Source organism: Aotus nancymaae, unplaced genomic scaffold (assembly GCF_030222135.1).
Source record: "Aotus nancymaae isolate 86718 unplaced genomic scaffold, 86718_ANA_hifiasm-v0.15.2.pri h1tg000004l, whole genome shotgun sequence".
NCBI lineage: Eukaryota > Metazoa > Chordata > Mammalia > Primates > Aotidae > Aotus > Aotus nancymaae.
The window spans coordinates 24,744,708-24,770,248 of NW_026988415.1; the positions used below are offsets into that span (position 1 = coordinate 24,744,708).

A 25,541-nucleotide genomic window follows, 5' to 3' on the forward strand; every position below is an offset into this window, starting at 1 on the left:
TGCAGTGAGCCGAGATAGCACCATTGCACTCCAGCCTGGCCAACAAGAGCAAAACTCCATCTCAAAAAAAAAAAAAAAGAGACACAAAAGATATAAAGTAAGGAATAAAAAATATCACTAGAGAAAATCACCTAATGACTAAGGAAGGTAGCAAGAGTAGAAGAAAGGAACAAAAGATCTAAAACAACCAGAAAACAATGAACTAAATAGCAGTAATAAGTCCTTACCTATCAATAATTACTATGAATGTAAATGGAATAAATTCTCCAAACAAAAAAGTGGTTGAATGGATTTTTTTAAAGTAAAACCTAACTATATACTGCCTAAAAGAGACTCACTTCATCTTTAAGAACACACACAGACTTATAGTGAAGGGATGGAAAAATCTATTCTACACAAGTGAAAACCTAAAGAGAGCAGGGGTAGCTATACTTTAGATAAAATAGAATTTGAGTAATACCTGTAAAAAGACACAAAGAAGGTCATTATATAATGATAAAGGGGACAATTCATCATGAGGATATAAAAATTGTAAATACAGATATATCCAACATTGGAGCACCTAAGTATATATGGCAAATATTAATAAATTTGAAGGGAGAATACACAATATAGTAATAGCAAAAGACTCCTCTCCACAAAAAATGTGAGGTACTGCATGTTAGCTTGATTTAGCCATTCCGCAATATATACATCTTTTAAAACACATACACATGAATAGTTCTTGTCTATATATATATCCATATATATGCATATATATATGTAGTCAATTAAAACAAGTAAAAATAAAAAATGAAAAATAAACTTATAGTAGCTGGCCTTTCATTTTCCTCAATGGCAGAATAAGGCCTGATGTGATGAAAACACCCACATTATTAAACAAACCAATTTCTCACAAGTCATTTAAAGGCACCCTGCTACTATTTTGGATCTTCGCCAATTCTGAGCACATCACACATAAAAAACACCTAAGTTACCAAAGGTATCACTTTGTGGGTGTCTTTTTTCATTTTTAAAGCTGATGTGAGGTACTGGATAACTGGATAGTCAACTATCCTTTCCAGTCTTGCCCCATCCACCCTTAAGCAATTACTAAATAGTTCTCACATCTAAGATGGTCATTTGTCTCCTTTGCCTGAAATTTTCAGCTTTGTCACCCAGTCCTCCTTTCACCTAGCCCACCTCTCAGCTTTTAAAATGCAACTCAGGTAGCAGCTTTATTCATAATAACCAAAAAAGTAGAAACAACTCATAACAAATTGTAGTATATCTTCATAATGAAACACATTAAAAAGAATGAACTGTTGATATATGAAACATCGGTAAATCTCAAAAACTTGCTGAAAGAAATTTTGCAGAAAAATACAGCATGATTCCACTTACATGAAGTTCTATAAGAGCCAAATGATGGAAACATAATAGCTATTGTTTCTAGAGGACAGAAACACAGATTGGTTAAGGAGAATAAAGAAACTTTCTGGGTTTGATGGTAATGTTAAAATAGGGATTTGGGTTATGCAGTGTAAGCATTTGTCAAAACAGCAAATACATAGTTTGTGTATTCACTATATAAAAATTATACACCAAAAGAGAAAACAGTCAACTTTTAATAATATGCACACTGAAGTAGTTAGGACGTAGTGTGCCAGTGTTTGCAATTTACTTTGAAATACATATATGAGAGACAGATGGATGTGTGGTAATGGCAAGTACAAGAGTGTATTCAAAGTAAAATTCTTCCAACTTTGTTTTAAGTTTTCATAAAACATTGCGGGGGAGAATTCAAATTAAGCGTCAGCCTTATAGGAAGGCTCACTGAGCACATCCACTGTTTGTGCCCCTCCTCTGTGCTCCCCTAACACCCAATAAAAACACTAAACTTACTTCATTTAATTCTTTTTGCATCTGCATCCTAAGCCCCAGCAGAACTGTAAGCACAAAATCTGTCTGGTTGGTCTTTGCCTTCTCACCAGCTAGCACTAGGCCAGGCGCGCATTTGTTGACCTGAAGTGATTTAGTGGACTTCAACACCTAGTTTCCTCATAACCAAAGGCATGGTGCTTTCTTGGATCATTTTCTTTTACTGAATCATTACAGCTACCAGAATAGTCTGATCTGTATTCATCCACGTGAACTCTTACTAGTTCCCTTTGCGGCAGAATACTGAAGACATCTCAGTTATCCTACTCTTCTTCCTCAGTCTCTCAGCTTTATTAACTAAACCACTGATAAGCTCAGGACTCAGATTCAACTTACATCTTCTTTAGGAAAGTCAGTTAGGTAGCATATTGAGGACAATGTTTATTTACACCACTCAGCTCTACAGCCAGCTGGACTCTAAGGAGATAAATGCACTGCCTACAGCACAATGAACTATGTATCACTTTAGGTGTATGCAATTATGTAAGTTACCCTTATCTATCAAAGTTTCAATGTTTTCTGGGACTTAATGCAGCCAGACTGCCTGGGCTGGAATACTAACTCCGTATTTACTAGCCATAGAACCTTGTCTAAGGCAGTGGTATCCAACCTTTCTGGTACCAGTGGCTAGTTTCATGGAATACAATTTTTCCAGACTGTGGGGGTGGGGTGGGAGAGAGGGGTCAAGATCAAACTGTTGCACCTCAGATCAAGCATTCTCATAAGGAACGTTCAACCTAGATCCCTCGCACATGCAGTTTACAATAGGGTTTGAGCTCCTATGAGAATCTAATACCATCTGACAATAGGCAGAGGTGGTTAATGTTTGCTCGCTAGGCTGCCACTTACCTCCTACCAAGCGGCCCAGTCCCTAACAGGCCACGTTCTGGTACCCCTGGTCTAAGGTATTTAAACTTCTTCGTACCTCATTCTCACCTCCTTCTGTTTTGTTTTATAAAAAAAAATGGTGGGAGGGGTGGGGGAATAACAGCATTATCAACTCTTGTCACGAGACTTAGTGAGTTACTACATGTAAACTAAAAACAGCACCCAATTGTTTTAGCTGTCATTTTATGTTCACTTCTGAATCTCTAATGACAGAAGACAATGCTAATATGATCTTCGAACTAGCCCAAATGAACAAAGGGCTAGTGTTAAACTGACATGACTCTCTTAAAGAGTACAATTCGAATCTTGTCAATGCTTTCTTTGATGAGTTTTCAATATGAATTCAATTAGTAAATTCTTTTTCAAATGTTGGTTTTTACCTCCATGCCATGAGCCCCTTATTGAAGGCAGGTTTCTCTCTTACTCTCATTCTCTACCTCAGCATATCCTGCTTGTTTCCTTCCTGGCATTTATTATAAGTTTCATTATTTTAGTTTTCCCCAATGGATCTATGAAGGAGGGCTCTCTTAACACATGTCTAGCACACAGTAGGCACTCAAATGTACCCTGTATAAACAATGTAAACATTTGTAAATGTGTTTAACCCATACCAGATGAAAATTAAAGCAATAATGGTTACAGGTTCCTATTTTAAAGTAATAACCCAGTTAGGGATTTAGTTTCATTGTAAATACATATGATTTATTAAAAATATAAACTGATGGTGTTCTCTATAAATTATTCCCCAAACACATTAAAAGATGTGATAATAGATCTAATTTGCAAACCATTTATAGCCATCCTCCCCCTTTGAGTACAAGAGAAAACATACAACATACTGTAGGTTTATTTTTATTCAAAAAGTTACTGTCTCAAGACATAAATACAAATCAGAAAACAGTACAATTAGGACAATAGAATGTGGAGGACAACAGGTTAGAGTAATATATAAAACATTTTTAGCTGGTTGAAAACAAAGCTGTAAGAACTGCTTTCACAAAGAAGTACTCCTTTCAAGAGTGAGAAAAAAAATCAACTTAGGTTTAAAATCATATATACAGTCCTCTCAGCAGTTCTAGTTAATGCAGTGGTGTGTAAAACAACATAGGCAATACTTTTGCACATAACAATATTTGTTGATGGAAAATCTGTTAGACAAGTCTGGATTCATTTGTTATTAACCATGACTTAATAAAATAATTGTATTGTATCATGATCTTTTTAGCTAACCTATGGTTTTTGGCTACCACAGCCCAATGCTTGTTGATTTCTGACTAAAAACTGGAAGCCTTTTGGTATTCACCCATCTGAAGATATTCTTGTATTGCAAGCATATTAAGGCATGGAATGATTAAAATAATATACCTCAAGAACCGAGAGACGACTGACAAAAGATAGATACACATGTAATATAAGTTAATATTTTGTTTTAAACGATGTCTAGCTGCCTAAGCCTCGCAAAATGAGTTGATGTCAAAATGGCAAGTAGCCACTTTCTGTTTTAAACTAATTTATTTGTGAAAGGACATAAAATGAAGTTTAAAGCTTAGCTTTCAAAGAATATTATGGGTTATGAATTCTATTATCCCATCTAATTTACATACAGAGGAAATGTACTGTAACCTGTTAGAAGTATCTTTAACCTGAAGACTGCTTGCAAAGACAGATAGATAAAACAATATAAAATACAAATTTAAAAATCATTTTAAAGCATGAACACTCATGCTTTTCTATTTTTAAACATTGTTAAACTTTCAATATATTTCTGAAACCTCATAATTTTAAGTTGGAATTTAAAAGTAAGAAAAAACTAAACAAACTGCGCAATTATAAAATCAGCACCAATTTATATATATATATAATTTTATTTAAAATTTAGATCCCTATTCCCACACTCTAATAAGCTGTATAATTTTTGTTTAGAATTTTTCTGCAAACATACTACAATAAGCTTCTTTTATTTGGAGACAAAATACAGTGGCACTACTGGAAGGAATATCACAACATTACATTTTTATCTTAAAGGACAAGCAAACTTTCAGGGTTGATAATGGGATAAGCATGTTTGAGACTGGTTACCTTCTGGCAGTTCACTGCATCTGGATATTTCTGAAAAGTATAGAGAAGCTCTTGGATTTTAAAAATATCTTAAAATACTTTTAGATGAAAAAATTGTAAAAGTTCTGCTTATAAGTTTACTTTTCTCCACAATTACAATATTTAAAACAAAGTTTTGTTGATTGATGTTTTAAGCATTTAAATTTAGAATGCTAAAAACAATTCTATCCTAAACTTTCTTCAGGGTAGGGGAATAAATACATCCTTAACATTGTTTATTGGATGTAAACAAAAATCCAGCAGAGGTCATATTTATTTAGTACAACCAGTAAATAAATGTAAGAGAATTCGTATCTGTACCAAACGCCTTTTCAGATTGTTATTTTGTGTGTTTTTTTTTTAAAAAAAGCATGAAATAATCGATTCAAAAGCCAACTAACAGCGCATAAATAAAATATTTACTTTCTAAGAAAAACTGTAGCTTATCATCAAATTGTTTACTTGTCCTTTACTTTTTTTCAGGCAAACAAAACTGCCCCTCAATGCACTTGATCTTGGTAAGCATAAGCATGTCATATTCTCCTTAGAGAAAAATCTGTACAGAATTTCACTGTATCTACCACACTTTAAAATTTCCTCTTCCACTTAGAAAATGACTTCACCACAGAATTAATTGCGTACTGGTATTAAAACATTGACACTCCAAGAACCTAATGAGAGAGAGAGAGAGGAGAAAATCTCGTTAAAATAGTCATTCATTTCTTTAAATATATCTGTAAACATTACATTAATACATTATTATGTTAAATAACGTGCTAATAAAACCACTTTGAAAACTTCCCCTCTCTTCAGATGTGTAATTCTAAAATTAAATTAACCATCATATATAATGAAATAACATCAGGACTAATAAAGATGCTACTTACCTCAATAATTAAAGTAAGAACCGTGGATTAATTATGTTTATATATACCTCTAATGTCTAGATAATGCCCTAAACATAGATATTCAACATAGGTATTTGTTGAATGAACAAATGAATGTGCTTCTTCATATATATTTCTGATACAGGTTCCTTGGAAAGAAGTTAAGAAAGTCTTGCAAACTTGGCTATTTGTGCTCAGAAGTGGGTATGGTTTTTCAAAAAAGGCATTTGAACATGCAGACCAAAACAAAGTATAAGAACAATTCAAGTATACAGAAAGCAGGGTAAGGTAAAATTTGGGCAAAATGACTTATATTGATACTTTCTATATACTCCAGCTGAGAAAGGAATGTTAGGTAAAATCTAGTAATTACTTGTCACTAAAAGTAAAAGCAGATGATGAAAGGAGCAACTCCCCTTTGTTCATTAAACAAGAATGGCATGTGACTGTTAGCATATATGCTAAAAGTTAGGTTGTTCAATTAAAATTTAGCACTTATGCCAATTAAGTAATATTTTAGAATACTATAATGAGCTATTAAGAACTGGTATCAAAGCCAGATTTAATGAGCTATTACAAAGAGCTCTTACTTGTAAGTTGAATCTCTTATAAATTCTATGAATAAAAGTCATAGAACTCATGTATTGTTTTGAGCTGAAGAAACTGTGTATTTTCAGACCCAGAAAGAAGTATCTGATTGCAGCCTTTTTATAATGAATTATCAAGTAGCGTTTGGAATCCCAGGTAATGAAAACAAAGAGGACTCATGCACCCAGTTTCTTACCTGTCCATTAACAAAAACTATCACACTACTAATCCCTTGTCCTCCCCTTCCTGCATGCTTCAGGGTTCTCTTTTTTTGGTTAGAGTCAGAGTTTGGGTGGTTAGAATGTTTCCACTAAAGAGATCCAGATAATGTTTAAAGGCCAATTCTTGCCCTAACACTCTATGAATCTCGGTCGGGAAAGGTCTGATGATGAATTAAGTATAAAATATTAATTATCAATTTAGTATAGAGTGTGGGATGAAGACAAACTCAAGTTCTTTCCAGAGTGCCTATCTAGAAAGCACCAGAACCCTTGAGATTCTTTTTGTTGTTTTGTACAGACTAGGTGATAACTAGATTATCTTACTAGAACATTAAATTAGCTCCATTACACGGAGCCCTTCTTTACCAATTTAATACTACAAATAATTCTAATAAGGGAATCTCAACACAGGAGAATGACAGTAGTGACACTTTCTTTTCTGTGTCAACACAAACTGTGCCTGTTTCTGATGTTAACATTAATAAATACTTAAACATATTTTTAAAAGTACAAATACCAAACTTCAGTGTGTTTTGGCAATACTGGCAGAAAACGACTATTATCAAAATGGAATAAAGCAACTTGTGTCCAAATATAAAACTAGCTACACCATAAATCTACAATTTTATGTATATGCAACACAAAATATATGTTCAGAGTTTTATATTACTACTCCTGGATGTGAAAATCATGTTTAAAAAGAAATTTTTATGATTTATTTAATAACAACCTGAAGTATCTATACTAGGGTGCTTTGAGTTACTTCCCTTAGAATTGGAGAATCATAGAACTGGACATTAAAGAATTTAAATCCCAATTTTGCTACTGCTTTGATGACTCCATTATTATGGGCTTGAATGTGGGGTGTTGTATAAAGAAAAACAGAATTTTACATTCATAATTTCCCATTATTCCACTTCTTAAGTTATGGTTGAGACAGTATAGAGTACAGTTTAGTGTATATTTAAAAAAATAAGCTATTATTAACTTTTTAAAAAAAATTATATTGTCAAAGACTTCTAAAAATACCTAAGCCTTTAAAGATTGTTGAGCAGTTATGTGACTGCTGCCATCATGTGGTAATGCTGTAAAACTACAGTTATAAGTACATGTACTCATTTTCCTAATTTTAGTAGCAGAAGCAGTTAAACTATTATCAAATTAAGAATAAATAAAAGCCTCTCAGTTGTAACAGTCAATATACACAAGAATACTATAAAATCACTATAAATAAAAAATCACTATTAGGCCCCTACTTTTCTCTAAATGTGAAATGTCATAGTTAATATTGCTGTTTATTTTAGTAATCTGAAGAACACCTTTTTGCAAATCTAGTATGTAACTAAGGAAACAAATGTTAAAAGTTCTCCTGATATTAGACAAATACATAAAAAAAAGGTGATCCTAACTGCCCATATTAATTTTGATCATAGTTAACCACTTCAATTTCTTAATTACTTTTGTTGGTGTTTCATCCAAATGAGGTCTGATTTCAGTTTTGGGAAGCACCACAGTAGAGATAGCATGAGATTATTAACCCAAAAGGAACTGGCATCAAATTACTACTCAGACACTTACTAACTGTATAACTGAGCAAAGTCACTAAATCACCTCCTCAGTCTCAGCTTGCTATGGTATGAAAGTGGAAATCCCATTACCTTTCTCACAAGGTTGCTGAGAATCAAAACAAATTATATCCAGCATAGTGTCTGTCACCCAAGCTCTCAACTACTACTTTCCATACTTTTCATTTCAAAGTGCTAGTCAAGGTGCACTAGAATATGAATTCCTTAAGGATAGGGAGAGTGTCTTATTCATTTTAGCACCAACTTCTGATGTAATAAATTGCTGAATGAATGCATTTCATCACACCTGCTTGAAAATACCCTTTTAACCACCCCTCATCACAATCACTACCTTCATGTTTTATTTAACGAACTAAGATAATACAAAGTCTTAGATTAATTATCAAGAAAACCACATACTTCAGTGTGCAGTTAAACTATAGACTTATGAGTGGGATAGGTCACTTAGATACTATAAAGTCTTGCTACTCAAAGTATGGTTTGCAGACCTGAAGCATTGACAGCATTTGTTAGTAATGCAGAATCTCAGACGCAGATGCACACTTAAGACCAATCAAAGCGGATTCTAATTTTTTTTTTTTTTTTTGAGACAGGGTCTCGGCTCTGTTACCTAGGCTGGAGTGCAGTATTGTGAACACAGCTCACTGCCGCCTCAACCTCCTGGGCTCAAGCGATCCTCCCACCTCGGCCTCCTGAATAGCTGGGACCACAGGTACGCACCCCCATGCCTGGTTAATTTTTTTACTTTTTGTAAGAACAGGGCCTCACTGTGTTGCCCAAGCTTGTCTCAAGCTCTTGGACTCAAACAATCCTCCTGCCTTGGCCTCCCAAAGTGTTGAGATTACAGGCATGAGCCACTGTGCCAGGCCCCTTGATCTTATTAATATAACATGTTAGTGTGAATTAGTTTCTCAAAAAAGTTCTAAAAGCTATCTGAAAGCAGATTATGAGGTGGGAGAGGGCAAGGAGGGAATGGTAGAAATTGGGCATAGAAGGCAGGCCTTAGAGGATGGTATAACAGTCACTTGAGGCTGTAGGTGTGAGGAACTCCTCGAGGAACATAAAATGGGTAGATACTAAGAAAGGAGATGACAGGACATTTAAATGATTCATTCATTTGACAAAACTAAACATCTACCGTGCTGGGCAAAACTAAACATGAGTAACATCATCACTGCCTCAAGGAGTTCAATCTAGTGAAGGACGAGGGTATGTAATATCCTATCTCACTAGGCAAGTCTGGTAATTATTACAATCAAATGTATACAAAGAGTTAAGGAGCAGAGAAAAAAATATCTGTGGAAGTCAGCAAAAATTCCACAGGTAATGTCAGAATTAGTATTAAAGGAAGACTTTACTAGGAGTAAATACAAAGAATTTCGGGAAGAAAAAAGCTTATACAAAGTTATGGAGTCAGGAAAGAGTATAGTGTATTTGAGAGGAGCTACAAATACACTATATTTGATATGGCTAGAGCATATCAAATGGTTAGAGCATATATATGATATGGCTAGAGCATAGAATACATGTAAGGAAAAGGTCAAGGTTAAGGTAGTAAAGGAACCAGATCATAAAAGGCTTTGTTTGCTAGGCTGAGGAGCTAGAAGTTTCTTCCTAATGGCAACGGGGAAAAAAATCAATAGAAGACTTAGAATGTTAAGTGAGAATACCAGATCTGCATTTTTAGAAAGATAACCCCACAAGAGATATAAAGGAGCAGTGGGACCGCAATGTCAGCTTAAAGGCTTTGCAACAGCCCATGTGAAAACTGAGGAGGACCCAAATCAAGGAACTGTCAGGGAAAATATGGCACAGGGGACTGATATAAGAGGTACTTAGGAAAAAGAACTGACAAAGCCCAATAATAACCAATTAAGGATGGTGGGAGTTGTAAGTGATTCTCCTCCTAGACAGCTTGATACCCACCCTTCTCTTCATTATCAAAGGCTTTGTTCAAGTTCTCATTATTTTTCACCATGCCTTTATATTACAATTATGCCCCTCATTCATCCTGTCTATCAATAAATGTTAAGGAAGTCTTTCTGAAATACAATTCTGATCATGACATTACCTTATTTAAAATCCTTCAATGGGTAACCCATTGAAGAACAGTACAAACCTGGAAGAACAGTCCAAATTCCTTAATATTCAAGTCCCAGTCAGCCAGGATTCAACAGTACTCTTCTAATCTGTTACCACTATTGCATCACTCTCTTCCCCTCCCACTGAAATCCTGCCTGCCTGCCTCTTTTTCGCACACCCAACTGTTTTAATCTATTCTCAGTATGCCACCCCAGGTCTTCAACCTTGAACTGAGAGACTACCTATACTTTTGATTTTGCAATCCTGGGGTACATTTGAATTAAACCTACTGATTCATCCATAATTGAAGCTGGATCAAAGAAATCAGGCTTCAGTTCTGTTCTCTCTCGTCTGTTCTTTGATGGTGGCTAAAGGAAAAAAGGAAATAAGTTGACATTAGCTATATCTACAAACCAGATAATAACTCAAAATATCCAAGTTAAGTGTTCACATGGCCTATGTGATTGTAAGAGTACCTCATACAATATTTTAAATACTCACGGAAAATTATCCTAAGAGACAAAAACCAAAAAACTCATTTTTCCTTTTACTTTAAAAAGCACTCTCTCAAATCATTTTCCTTTCAAGGCACTAAATTATACCATTCTAAAAATTTAATTATTCTTTAAGAAGAATACACCATAGTTTACTAAAAAGAATGAGAAGACTTGACTTACAGTATCAACTTTACTGTTCACTAGTTTTGCCTCCTTGGGGACAGTAAGCTTTAATATCCTCAATCCTCTCTCAACCTACCTCACAAAGTTGAATGAGATATGTAGCAAAATGAAATACATAGAACCATTTTGTATATGATCAGCCCTAATCATATATTTAATTATTAATAAAGAATATGCTTCTACGTTTATTTAACTTCCTTCGAAGTTTAAGTAATTTTACTTCATTATCTGACATGGAATTTGTCTCAACAGGTAGTATTAAGTTAATATACTGTTTTAATAATGGTAAATACAAAGTTATGAGGTGATATACTTTTATGCTAACTCATTTTTTAAAATGCATAATCACTAAATAACAATGGATTTTCATAGTCAAATTATTATTAATCAAAATATACCCTTTAAACCCATATATTCCTAAATTTTTTTTTTTTTTTGAGACAGAGTTTCGCTCTTGTTACCCAGGCTGGAGCGCAATGGCACAATCTCGGCTCACCACAACCTCCGCCTCCTGGGTTCAAGCAGTTCTCCTGCCTCAGCCTCCCGAGTAGGTGGGACTACAGGCGTGCACCACCACGCCCAGCTAATTTTTTTTTGTATTTTTAGTAGAGATGGGGTTTCACCATGTTGACCAGGATGGTCTCGATCTCTTGACCTCATGATCCACCCGCCTCAGCCTCCCAAAGTGCCGGGATTATAGGCGTGAGCCACCATGCCCGACCTATATTCCTAAATTAATCTCAGAAGCAGACAACCTTTATCATCTTAATCTAGGATCTACCACCTTCACCAACCTTACTCTCTTCTAAATCCCCTCCCATATATTTAAACCCCTGGAAACTATTTCATTTAATATTTTCACAAAACTTATTTTTCTTGCTAAGTATTTCTCTACTCTAATAAATATTCAACATGATTTTCAAAAGATCTAAATTGAAAATCTTACAGAAATCCTTAGGTTTCTCACCAAATCTATATCCATGGTGTCAAAATCCATTCCCTCATTAAGATCCTCAATCCTCCCTTCTGAGGACATCATAACATCTTCAACAATTGGCTCTTCATCATCTTCCATTAGGCTTGTGCCACGCCGACTAGAGAAATATAAAACAAAGTCAAGATCTGAACTAATGTCATGACTATTAACATATAGGCAGCAGTATGTGGCTCCCTATATTCAAGTATAATGGAAAATGATGGAATTAAAGGTCAGGGAGAATGATTAGGCATTGATTATGTCATCAATGATGTCAAAACCCCAATGTTCACTTGTCTAAAAATGCTAAGGAATTACATTTATTCTACATTACTTCAGTACATTTAGCTTTATAGTTCTGATATCCCATATACAATGTTCAATGAGAATTTCCCAGATGGGAACATACAAGATACCTCAAATCCTTTTTGAAAGTAGGCAGGGTACAAATTAATAAACAAATATAAAACAGAGACCAAAGAAATGACATTTTCAGAATACATATATTTTCATCAATATATAATGCTAATTTTACCCGTCACTCCCTCATTCATTTAGTACGTAATGTGTACCACGCATGTGCACACTCACACACAATGCCTACTATATGACAGGCTTCTATTGTATCCTATGGATGTTTTAAAAAAAAAAAAAAAAGATGAATAAGACTAAGACACAATTCCTGCCCTCAAGGAGCTTACAGTCTACAATGGTAAACAGAGATAAACAATTAATTATGACAAAATGTGGTAAGTATTACAACAAAACAAGGCATCAAGTGTTATAAGGATATACTAAAAGAAGGGATTAATTCTGCCACCGGAAGAAAGGAGGAACACTCAGGCTGAAACTCAATTCATGTGCCCTATGAAACTCAAAGCTAAGACATATATAGAAATTTAAAATAAAAAACGTAAGACCAAAAGCTCTGTATGTTATTCCATAATTATGGGGAATAAATTAAGTTCACAAATTAGCCCAGATCAGCATAAAGTAGCCAATATAATAGTGAAACTGAGTATGACTTGTTTTTCCCCAGTTTGGCCAACATTACCTTCTTTTCTCATCCAAAGACACCCCCACAGTCAAGAAAATTGCCAAAACTCCAGCAATTATTCACTGAATGCTTACCATTTACACAATACTATGCTGGTTCTTAAAAGATATAAAGATAACAAGATATGATGTCTGATCCATGTTACCTGGACAAATATGTTTATAACGGTCCTTATTTCCTAACAATTCTGGATAGAAAGACAATTTTACTATATTTTGTGGAGGCAACCGTGAAGGGAATATATGTGCTGTATGGACCATGTGACAGAAAAATCACAAAGCAGTTCTGAATTTTGTTTGAAGTACAAGGAAGATATATGTGATTTAAGCTATGAAAAATAAGAAAGATAATCTAGAAGTATTTTTAGTTATAGGGCAGATACCATTATAGAAAAATCACTGTTAAGATGAAAATATTTTAGCATCCCAGGCAATAGATGACTTATAGTACAACCACCAAAGAATCCTCCGGTAATAAGTTATTTAACTGTGATAATTTCTTGTAGTTACCAGGGGGGAGATTAACTATAATTGGGAATTAAAACAAAACTGCAAACAAAAGAATAATGATAAATGGTACTCAGTAATGAGATGCTATAGAGAATCTTAGGAACCCGTGTAATGTTTTATGGGGAGAGATATAGACCAAATGATTGCATGGCAGAATTCTGGAATTTATGGACTGGTGACTAGTTAAAAGCCAAGAAATTAGTTGTAGGATGCAGCATAAAGTAAGAACTTATATTAAAAGGAATGTGGCCACAAAAACAGAGAAAAGGGGATAGAACCATGTGATAATATAGATGATGACCATGTTAACCAAGTCAGGATGACAATCTATATATGTAATAGAGTAAACCTTGTGGCTCTAGAGGTTAAGACCACTATGGAGGCAACTAAAGTAAATTTATGCAGGCCACCAGTCATAGTAAATGATCATTTTATAAGAAAAACAGGTAAAATTCTTATCTAAAAATCAACAAAACAGAATAAAATTTAAATTAAAAAAAAAGAAGGTAACAACTACTGCCTCCCAATAGTAAAACTTATACCACATTATAAATACAATGCTTTCAAACTCAAAAACTTCATCAGAATCATCACATTTTTCCCTGTATACCAATCAAGACATTTTAAAAAATTATCTAAATACTGCTTGTCTGCCACTTCTTCTGGAACCAAAGCTAATGAAGATTGCAAAAAGATTTATAAAGTTATCATACATAATCCAGTAAAAACAAAGTATTTAAAAGGTAAACTACATTTTTTTCCAGCACTGAACATTTATTCATTCAATGAACATTTACTTAGCACCTTTTATGTGCCAAGCACTGACAGGCAATGAATGTGGTCCCTGCCCTTGAGGAGCTCACAGTCTAGACAAAAGGGACAAACTCATAAACAAATATTTACAATACAACATGGCAAGTTTTATAAGAAATATAGATATACATAGTGTTATGGGAGTATAGATGACCAAAGCTTCAGTTAAGGTAACACCTGAACTTGTTCTTTTATGATGATTTTACCAGCTGCCAGGGAATAGGAAATGATACTAAAATGTAGGCAGGGGCCATATTTTGAAACATCTTGCATGCCATGAGCTAAGGAAGTCTGGAGTTTATCCAGCAGGCAATAGGGAGCCACAGAAAGGTTTTAAGTAAGAGTTACATGGTAAGATTTTTATTCTAGAATAGTAATTCTTGATGGCGGTGTGAATGATGGAGTGGGGGGGAGGGTGAAGGGAAAGGTTTGGTGAGAAGATAAATGGGAAATTTGAGGGAAGAAAACCAGTTAGAAAGGTAATACAATAGTTCAGGTGAGAGATGAGGGCCTGAACTAAGTTGGAAAAATCAATTAGGACGTAACAGAACTGTATTTTTAATGCTGTGTACCAAAATAAACAAGGATTGATTATTTAAACTTTTCCAACAGATCAACCTAAGATTGGTCCTTTGGCTAACTAGGTAATATTTAAATTAAAATATTTTGTTTTTCTGTTGGAAAGACCAATTTTTAGTTCCTTGATTATTTCAGCTTAAGTTACTCTAGAGAGTTTGCTGAAATTTTTAAATAAGGCACACATTAAAATGTTAAAATGAATTAGTGAACTTCCTAGACTCAGACAATAAGGCACTCTCACTTACATGGCATGCTGAAGATTAGTTCGCAGTTTAACATAGCTCATTGCTGCTCTCTCCTGCTGTTGCCTTGCTTCCTCTTGTTGTCTTTGAGCTAACATCCATGTTACCTGCGTGCTTCAAGGAGAATTTTATTCTTCTTTTAACTTAACTTTTTCTATGTAATTAATAAAGTTACAGTACAGAAAATGTTCAAATTTACTTACTTATAATCAAGAGGAGTTTGATGATGTTCAGTCTGCATTGGATAGACACTCATGAAGCTATCCTCAGGCCGTAATCTTTTGGGCTCTCTCATAATAGTGGAGGTGAGCTGTGGTGTCTGCATCATAACAGGGGTGTGCAATGTTTGTTCTCTGCTTAACCACATACTATCACTACTACTACTTTCTTCAGCTGGAAAAGAAAATTAACAACGAGGTTTAGTCACTAATTTTGACTATTCAGATATCTAATACAACCTGTTCAGGTCAATAAACATCTGTTGCTTTCCACATGCTAGTCATAGGAACAGGGGAATAAAAACCTAAAGGGCAGTCCCTGACCCGGCCATAGAGTCTAGTTGTAAACAAAAAACAACCAGGCAATTAAAATACAATGTGGTGGCCGGGTGTGGTGGCTCACGCCTGTAATCCCAGATGGGGAGATCACCTAAGGTCGGGAGCTCAAGACCAGCCAACATGGAGAAACCCCGTCTCTACTGAAAAATACAAAATTAGCCAGGCATGGTGGCGCATGCCTTTAATCTCAGCTACTCGGGAGGCTGAGGCAGGAGAATCATTTGAACCTGGGAGGCAGAGGTTGAGGTGAGCCAAGATGGCGCCATTGGACTCCAGCCTGGTCAACAAGAGCAAAACTCTGGCTCAAAAAAAAAAAAAAAAAAAAAAAAAAAACAATGTGGTAAATGCAAGGAGAGAGGGAAGCACAAGGGGAAATGGGGGCAGTGACATATCCAGAAGCAACTTCTAACTAGAGTAGGTATCAGGTCGACTGGGAAGGCTTTTCATTCTAGGCAGGGAGAAGAACATAAAGCAAGAACACTACGGCAGGAAACAAGGACTAAACCTTTTTTTTTTTTTTTTGAGACAGAGTCTCGCTTTGTCACCCAAGCTGGAGTGTAGTGGCACAATCTTGGCTCACTGCAACCTCCACCTCCTGGGTTCAAGCAATTCTCCTGTTTTAGCCTCCCAAGTAGCTGAGATTACAGGAATGTGTTACCATGTCTGGCTAATTTTTGTATTTTTAGTAGAGACAGGGTTTCACCATGTTGGCCAGGCTGGTCTTGAATTCCTGGCCTCAAATGATCTACCTGCCTTAGCCTCCCAAAGTGCTGGGATTACAGGCGTGAGCCACTGCACGTGGTTGTCTGAACCCTATTAATCTGCTGATATTTGACCTACAAAAAGGGCAATTTCACATGGTTCAAAACTAAAAGTTTGCTACTCCTGAGGCATAAAGATTTAAAGAGTAGGCAAAAGACAAGCCTGGATAAAGAAGCAGGAATCAAATTGTGGAAAATCTTGTAAGCTCTACTAAGGTAACAGGAAACTGCTGCTGAAAGTTTTAAGGCAGGGAAGCAATTTGGTGGGTTACATGTTTTAGTCAATGTGGTGGCAGTGTGGGGAGTGAACTTAAAAACAGAACACCGGTAAGCAAACAGACCAGTTAAGAGACTAATTGTGTGGCCTAGGTGAATGAGACGTGGTAATAGGAGATTGGTTCCCAAATCTATGGGATGCAGACCACTGAGCAGGTAGTAAAAGCAACTGCAAGGGGGCTGCAAATCCATACAGATGTTAAGCACTGAACTAAAGAGAAAAAGGTTTAATACCTGCAAAAGCTACTTTTTCAAATGTCTGTAAATGTTGCCATAATTAGTAAGTCAAATTTGTGTGCAATTGTTACTGAATAGTAATTTTTAAAATCACTGACCTGGGAGAAAAAAACTGATAGGACTTTGTGATTGTGAATTTAGAAGAAAACTATTTCATTAGAAGATTATACATATGAGGCCGGGTGCAGTGGCTCACGCCTGTAATCCCAGCACTTTGCGAGGCTGAGGCGGATGGATCATGTCAGGAGTTCGAGACCAGCCTGACCAAGATGGTGAAACCCCATCTCTACTAAAAATACGAAAATTAACTAGGCATGGTAAGCAGCACCTATAATCCCAGCTACTCAGGAGGCTGAGGCAGAAGAATTGCTTGAACCCGGGAGGTGGAGGTTGCAGTGAGCTGAGATCGTGCCACTGCACTCTAGCTTGGGCAACAAGACTCTGTCTCAAAAAGAAAAAAAATGATGATTATACATATGTGCAAATGTGTTTAAGGTTTTAAGAAATAAGAGTAGAAGAAAAAAGCACGAATGGCTAGTACTCTAATTATAAACATTAACTCCACATTTTGCAATATAATTACATCAGCCTTTAAGTTCTACTGTATTTAGGCTTCAATACTGTCTTCAAAATCGCATTGAATTGGCCAACCTATCAGTATTCATACTTCCTTTTAACTTATTAATGTCTCAATTTCTATGGTTCTCTCCAAAAACCTGAACAAGAGCATTGACTCTTCCTGTAAAAATTGAATATCTGGTTTAATAATCTATTTGTAAAATGTAATATAAATACCAATTCCTATGTGTTTCCATGAGGTCTAAAAAGAGAGAGAGAGAGATTTGATGGCCCAGCATACATCTATAAAAATTAACTACTGGTTCAGATGAGAAAAACTCAAAAATTTTGTGATACGAAGAAACATCATCTTTTAATTTGATAACATTTTCTATTCAAGAAACAGAAAAGTTTAACTTATAAATCATCAGCCCTAACTACTTTAGTCCAGGATAATAAAAGAGATTTCCCCATCAACTGTGATGTTGGGACTACATAACTAACCAGTGTAAAACTGTACAAGTTAGAAATATAAGGTTATGTATGCCTTTATACTACTGGAAAAATGATACAATTCACATGACAATCAAGTTTTAAACACAATACACTTGATGACAAATGAAAGTTGATGAGTTATGTGGCAATTTAAAAATATGACTCCAAAATTCTTTGACATTCCTCACATTAAGAGGTGGAAAATTATGCCCTTTCCTATAGAATCTCTGTGGTTGCTTGGCCAACAGAATATGGCAGAAATTATGCTATGCCAGTTTTTGGGCCCAGGGCTTAAGAAATTGTCAGCTTCCAATTGTGGTCTTTTGGGACACTTGCTCTTGGAGCCTAGTGATATGCTGACATGGAGAAGTCACATGTAGGTGTTCTGGCAGACAGTACAGCTGAGGTCCCAAATCACAGCCAGCATCAGATATGTAAATGAAGATGCCTCCATATGATTTCAGCCACCAGTCTTTGAGTCTTTCTAGCTGAGGCACCAGACACCATGGTCCTGGCTATGTCCTAAGTTTTAAGGTAGTTTGCTACTCAACAATAATAACTAGGACAAATTTTGACAACTATGCTAATTTAATAGTTCTTAAGAAAAAGAAAAAAGTCCCCAGGCCCATTTCGAACCAACTCTGGAGTGCTAGCAGTCTAAGAGCTTCAAGCGTCATAATGCATTCCTACCTCTAATATGATAGCTATCTCTATGAAATTGTTCATGATTAATGGCCTCTTCATAGAAATTCAGAAGTTGAAACCTCTCTGAATCTGTTGTTCTACCTTAACTAGATGATCCGATCTCTTGAGTAATAACTAGCTCTATAATACTAAGTTCATTTCCCTATGCATACAGTGTAGCATAGATTTTAAAAAGCAGACACTCTAGAGTGAAACTGCATGGTTCTCCTATCTTAATAACTGTGTGACATGAGTATGTTACTTAATCTCTCTGTGCTAAATATTGTCATCTGAAAAATGAAGATGTACCCAAAAAGTTGTGAGAACTGAGTTTATGCATGTAAAATGTTCACAATGACATGTTTACACATAACGGACACATTTTGTAAGCTATTACCGAACACATTTCAGATAAAAAATAAGGTGAACCATAATGACAATTCAGTTGGTAAACATTAGGGATAAATATAAAGAGAATAAATTATATCCTTACTGAGTGAAAGCTGCATGCCCTCAACCACTTTCCGTTTTCCTGTAGATGGTTTGGATTTTTTACTCCGCACAGTTGACCCCCGGCTGCTGATTCCACTAATGACTGACATGGTGTCATCATCACCACCAGCTAGCAAAGAATTTCGGTAAGACATCAGTGGTAGCCACACATCCTCTCTTCGGAGTGACATCTGAAAGGTCATGAACTTTTCCAAGTAAACATACCTTAAAAAGAAATCAAAACCATTAGCTTTAATACAAAAATCTGCGGGTTATATTAAGTTCTAGTTGCGTGAGCACGAGCATATTACTTCACTACTCAAACTCAGCCTCATCAGGACATTAATGAACAATGTGGTCTCCGCCAAGATTTTCATATCAAATGAAATAATTCAGAGCATTCAATTTAACATTTGCTGAGCACCTATTATGTCCCAGGCACTAGGGATAAATACAAAGATGGATATGATATGATTCCTACCTGCAAAAAAGTTGCAGCCTGATGGAAATCATACATCTACCCTTGGATCCAAGTATCTCAAGGCTTATATGTAATTTTGCAATTAAAATTCAACTAACATTCATGTGACAACTATGTGCTAGGTATTTTTTTCCTCACGTTCCTTAACTATTCTTACAGTTCTATGAGTGAAACGTTTTCCCAATTTTACAGGTGACGAAACAAAGTATGATAAACATTAAGAAGCAATCCCACAGTAATAAAAATACATAGGCAGCATAACAGTAATTCAAGTCCAAGGTTCTGATACCAAGAGTTCAATAAGGCTAAATTATGCTTCAAATAAATAAAGACAATTATTTGTCAATTAACTGTAAAGTAGAATTCAAATATTTGCTGTCTTTGTAATGACTAATTTCTATCAATTCAGATTTACCAGTGTGAACAGCATTACAGAGAAGAGGAGACATCAGTTATAAAACCTACTGCTTTGTTAGCTGTTCAGTATGCCTTTCTTTTTTCTTTTGAGACCAAGCCTCACTCTGTCACCAAGGCTGGAGTGCAGTGATGCCATCCTGGCTCACTGCAATCTCCGTCTCCTGGGTTCAAGTGATTCTCCTGCCTCAGCCTCCTGAGTAGCTGGGATTACAGGTGCACACCACCAGGACTGGATAATTCTTGTATTTTTTGGAGACAGGATTTCACCATGTTGGCCAGGTTGGTCTTGAACCCCTGACCTAAAACGATCTGCCCACCTCGACCTCCCAAAATACTGGGATTATGGGTGTGAGCCACCACACCCTACCCCCAGTATGTCTTTCTGTATTACAATACCCTTCAGTCATATATAGTACAATATTCCTCCAAGCGTGGCCTGTGAACTGGCTACCACCCCAAAAACTGTTAAGTCTGCAACAAGATGCAAAGCCTGAGCCAAAATATATTCACTGGTAGAGAGATTTACAATTATGTACTCACCACATCCCTAAATAGGATATTACAGACAAGTAGCCCACACTAAAGCTATCCCCATTTTGCTTCTTCCTTGTGTCCAGAGGTTACCACTACTTATCATCCCCATGCATATTTTGTACTTTTAATACATAGTTGTCTGTAAACATCATAGTACACTTGTATACTCTGCTCTTTGTACTCAACATTGTTTTTTAAACCTAGCCCTTTTTGGGGGCGGGGGGAGGGATGGAATCTTGCTCTGTCGCCCAGGCTGAAGCAGTGTGATCTCGGCTCACTGCAACTTCCACCTCCTGGGTTCAAGCGATTCTTCCGCCTCAGCCTCCCAAGTAGCTGGGACTACAGGCGCGTGCCACCACGTCTGGCTAATTTTTGTATTTTTAGTAGAGACGGCGTTTCACCATATTGGCCAGGATGGTCTCAAACTCCTCACTTCGTGATGTGCTTGCCTCGACCTCTCTAAGTGTTGGGATTACAGGCATGAGCCACCACACCCGGCCAAATCTATCAATTTTTACTGTTGTATGGTATTCCACTGTATATCAATCTATTGATCCATTTTCAGTTGATGAGTGTTTAGGTTGTTTTGAGTTTTTCACTATTTCAAACAATCCAAAAGTCATCATTCTTTTATCAGTCTCCGTGTGCATGTATTCAGGAGTTTCTGTAGGGTATCTACTTATGAATGAAATTACTGGATCATGAGGTAGAGAGAATCTTAAACTTTACTAGGCACTGCTAAAGAGCTCCACAAAATGGTCTTGTACTGTCACCAGCAATGTATAAAAGGCTCTGCTGTCTCACATCCTTGGCAATATTTATTTGACACTATCAGACGTCTTAATTTTTCCTAATGTGCTAGGTGAGAAATGACATTTCATTGTTTTTTTTACTGATCTAATACTGCTTATGCAATTTTAACTGGAATAAATTTATATGTTAAGAGAACACACAAAACTAAGAGCACAGCTGTATCAGTTTTACAACTGAACACAGACCTGTGTGACCCACACACCTAACAAGATGCAGAATTCGGCAGGGCACAGTAGTTAACATCTGTAATCCCAGTACTTTGGGAGGCCAAGGTGAGAGGTCACCTGAGGTCAGGAGTTTGAGGCCACCCTGGCCAACATGGTGAAACCCTGTCTCTACTAAAAATACAAAATTAGTTGGGCATGGTGGTGCGTGCCTGTAATCCCAACTACATGAGAGGCTGAGAGGCAGGAAAATTGCTTGAACCCAGGAGGTGGAGGTTGCAGTAGGCCTAGATCATGCCTGAGCAACAGAACTAGACTTCATTTCAAAAAATAAAAATAAAACAAGATACAGAACTCTAGTACCCTAGTATTCCCATTTAAACTCTCCAACACTAGAAGTAACCACCACTGTAATTTTTATCACCATACATTGGTTTTGTCTGCTTTAGAATTTCATATAAAATCTGTAAGCCTTTAAATGCAAAATACTAGTGGGCTTTCAGACAAGATTATCTACAATATGAATTTATATTCTTCTGCCCTTTTACACCTCAAAGCCATGGGGAAAGATAGAACATTTCTGAGAATTTAAATCCATTTTGGGGGCTCTTTTATAAGTCACCATTATAGGAGACTAAACAAGAAAAGTACCCTGCTTAAATGGCCTGTGGAAGATGGGAAAAGCAGTTAAAGTAAAAAGAAATACAGAGACTTCCACTTTCCAGTGAGGCCAGCACTCAAGACACAGAGAATGAAAGGATGTTCCTGATGAATTGCCTTTATTATTGTCTTTTAAATGCTCCCTCCTTAGTTGGGTTAAGGCACGAATGCAAATAAGAACACAAAAAGCAGGCAAGCACAGTAGTTCATGCCTGTAGTCCCAGCTGCTCAGATTAAGCCAGGAAAATCACTTAAGTCCAGGAGTTCGAGGCCGTCTGGGCAACACAGTGAGTCTTGTCTCTTAAAAAATTACATAATGTATTCAAATTACACCTCAAAAGCCATAACTACACTGGAGGAGAACTCACAATATTAGAGTATTATGTATAAAACATAGTTATAATCCTTAAATTATAGTCATTGAAGAATGAAGTTTTTCACGCATTAATGCAATCCTACAATTCTATGTGAGTAGAAGGAAGAGAAACCAAGTGTAATAACTGCCCTTAAGAATCCCAAAATGAAATTAAATAGGACATTTCCAGCAAATACGTACACTGTTCTTTTGTCTTGTCGGAGTAGTTTAGAAGAAAATTCACTCAGAATATCAAGAAATGCCAAATTTAAAGGTGGATGGCTCTCCCCTTGTGGATTAGGTTCTTTAAAAGCAAATTCTATGCCATCTCTGCAAAGAAAAAAAAATAACTGAAATAAATATTTGAGGGACTATAATAAGTCAGTAACTTAGGAAATTTCACTTGCTACTTCCTTTGCCATGCTTTTAATTTGAGGAATAGAAAATAAGGAGGCTTTACGTGTGAGAATGAGCAAATATATTGACATTTTATGTCACTGTTACTTTCTTTAGAACCATATACACACACACACCACTTAGCTTTCAGTTTGAACATGGTCTGCTATATCTGCTTTCTTTAATCGGCACTTTCTTCCATAGAAAATAACATAAATTCTCTCACATAACAATCAACACATTATCTGTATTTTTCAAGACATAAAGGAGACCTACTCTAATATATATAAGTAACTTTAAAAAATAATTAATAAATATTTGTAATGAACAATTCAAGAGTAAAATTTAAAATTAAACTCCAAGGCCCATTTTAACTATATTTATGTAATGATAAATACCTCTATTCCTCAAAATAACAATCCAACATTATAACTATCAAAAATGTGACTGAGTTAAAAACAATCCAGATGGAATCAAAGAGGAAAGAAGGAAGGCTATTACATGAAAAAAAGATATTATTTCTGAAAATACTATATAGGTAGTCCTTAAATATTATGTAAAATTACCATCTAATAAACAGGCATAAAAAGAAACTTGAGTTTTAGAACAAAGTGAACGGAGAGAGTTAATTAAAGTTGAGGGAGGAAGCCACGTGTGGTGGTTCATGCCTGTAATCCCAGTGCTCTGGGTGGCCTAGGTGGGATGATCTCTTGAGCCCAGAGGTTCAAGACCAGCCTGGGCAACATGGTGAGACCGTCTCTACAATAATAATAATTGATGGAGTATAGGCAAAACTTAAACAAGAGCAGCAAATTTTCTTCAGAGAGACATTTAACACTTTTATAATTACATGAGCAAGAAGATGAAGGAGAGTCCAAGACTGTAAAAGCAAGGTTCTTTAACCCACAGGTACCAGATAAAGGGTTTTAATAAACAAACGTTGGTTATGTTAAAGGTCTAAAATGTACCCATACTTTATAAGTGCAACTGATCACTAAATTACATGCCCAGTATAAAATGACTTACAATTTTGATAAGTGGAACAAAATATGCAGATGGAAAGAAGGTTGTGGATTAAAACATGGGAAAAGGTCACTATAAAATAGAGTAGAAAACCAAAGAAAAAACATGAGACAAAGGAATCAAACCTCAAAGATTTCTCCGTCTAACAATGAGATCATGACAAAAGTTGATTAAAAAAAAAAAGACTGTGCAATGCTTGATGAATGTAGGCTGCTTTGATTCACATAATTTATAAACTTCGTATGGTTTAAATTTAAACAAAGGCTTATAAACGGAATTTTAATCCCAACTCTTTTTTTGTTGTTGTTGTCGTTTTTGAGTCAGAGTCTCACTCTGTCACCCAGGCTGGAGTGCAATGGCACAATCTCGGCTCACTGCAACCTCTCCCTCCCAGGTTCAAGCCATTCTCATACCTGAGTAGCTGGGACTAGAGGTGCATGCCACCACTCTCAGCTAATTTTTGTATTTTTAGTAGAGACGGGGTTTCACCATGTTGACCAGGCTGTTTTCAAACTCCTAGCCTCAAGTGATCCGCCTGCCTCAGCCTCCCTCAGCCTCACAAAGTGCTGGGATTACAAGTATGAGCACCAGGCCCTGCCCCAACTCATTTGTTAATTGAGATAGCACTCTAACTGGTTCTCTAAAATTAAGAAAGGAGATAGGGTACAGATTTATAAGCTAATAATAAAGCATAAATTTAATTTAGTTATTCCAAATGAAAGGGCTAGATACAAAAAGAAAGTTTCATGACTAAAAAGTATGAGAGCTGAATAAAATATCTGGAGATTACTTGTGTAGCATGGCAATGGCTTCTCTTGTTTTCAACTGATCAAGTCCAAAAGTTAAAGCAAAACGTCGAGCAAGTTCTTTTATGCCACTAAATGTAGAGGATGATCTATCAAAATTATAGCCATTTTCCTGTATCATTTCATTGAAAAGCTGTTTGGAAAGAAAGAAAGCATGTTAAAGTTCTTAATACTTGGAGATTAATATCTTTTAAAATATTACATTTTCATTTAAAATATAGGTGTTTAATACATGAGGCACTGTATTCTATCGCAAAACATTAAAACATGATACAAATGACCAAACTTGCAGTGCTTCATATATTTAAACCGGAAGTTGTTATTAACATTAGAAGAAACCCTTTAGGTTAGTTTTAGCAGAACGCTATTCTGCTGGTATTAATTGGATATTAACATAGCATATAAAAATATAAAGAAAAAGAAAACCCAAAGAATTATTAGGCAACCATGCTCTGTTATTTACACTGAAGTGGTGAATCTTCACATCAAGAACTCTCAACATGAAATAGCGAAGCTTAAGAATTTTAATCTTCTTTAACAAAGCAATTCTAATTATAGAACTTTATTATCCAAAAGAATATTTATCCATAATACTATGTATAAAAATGTTTGTTTTAGTGCTATTTATAATGGCAGAAATTGTTTAAAAAAAAAAAAACCTCTGCATAAACAAGGAAACTTTGGTTAATTGTGGTCTAATCTATAAA

General features: G+C 35.8%; 1 protein-coding gene across 15 annotated transcripts in view; it reads right to left on the reverse strand.

Moving 5' to 3' along the window:
• Nucleotides 1-3,644: 3,644 nt before the first annotated feature.
• STAG2 (STAG2 cohesin complex component) overlaps nucleotides 3,645-25,541 on the reverse strand; it is a 145,341-nt gene continuing 123,444 nt past the window's right edge. For 9 of the 15 annotated variants that reach the window (XM_012475322.2, XM_012475315.2, XM_012475347.3 and 6 more), the window contains 8 exons: nucleotides 24,819-24,967; nucleotides 22,811-22,939; nucleotides 19,187-19,410; nucleotides 15,329-15,518; nucleotides 15,129-15,239; nucleotides 11,917-12,043; nucleotides 10,560-10,637; nucleotides 3,645-5,576 (listed from right to left, as the gene is read on the reverse strand). In XM_012475322.2, the coding sequence (XP_012330745.1) occupies nucleotides 5,553-5,576; nucleotides 10,560-10,637; nucleotides 11,917-12,043; nucleotides 15,129-15,239; nucleotides 15,329-15,518; nucleotides 19,187-19,410; nucleotides 22,811-22,939; nucleotides 24,819-24,967 (1,032 nt within the window). In that variant the 3' untranslated portion in view covers nucleotides 3,645-5,552. The remainder of the gene's footprint in view (nucleotides 5,577-10,559; nucleotides 10,638-11,916; nucleotides 12,044-15,128; nucleotides 15,240-15,328; nucleotides 15,519-19,186; nucleotides 19,411-22,810; nucleotides 22,940-24,818; nucleotides 24,968-25,541) is intronic. The other 6 variants (XM_012475352.2, XM_064361294.1, XM_064361289.1 and 3 more) reach the window with 1 other exon arrangement.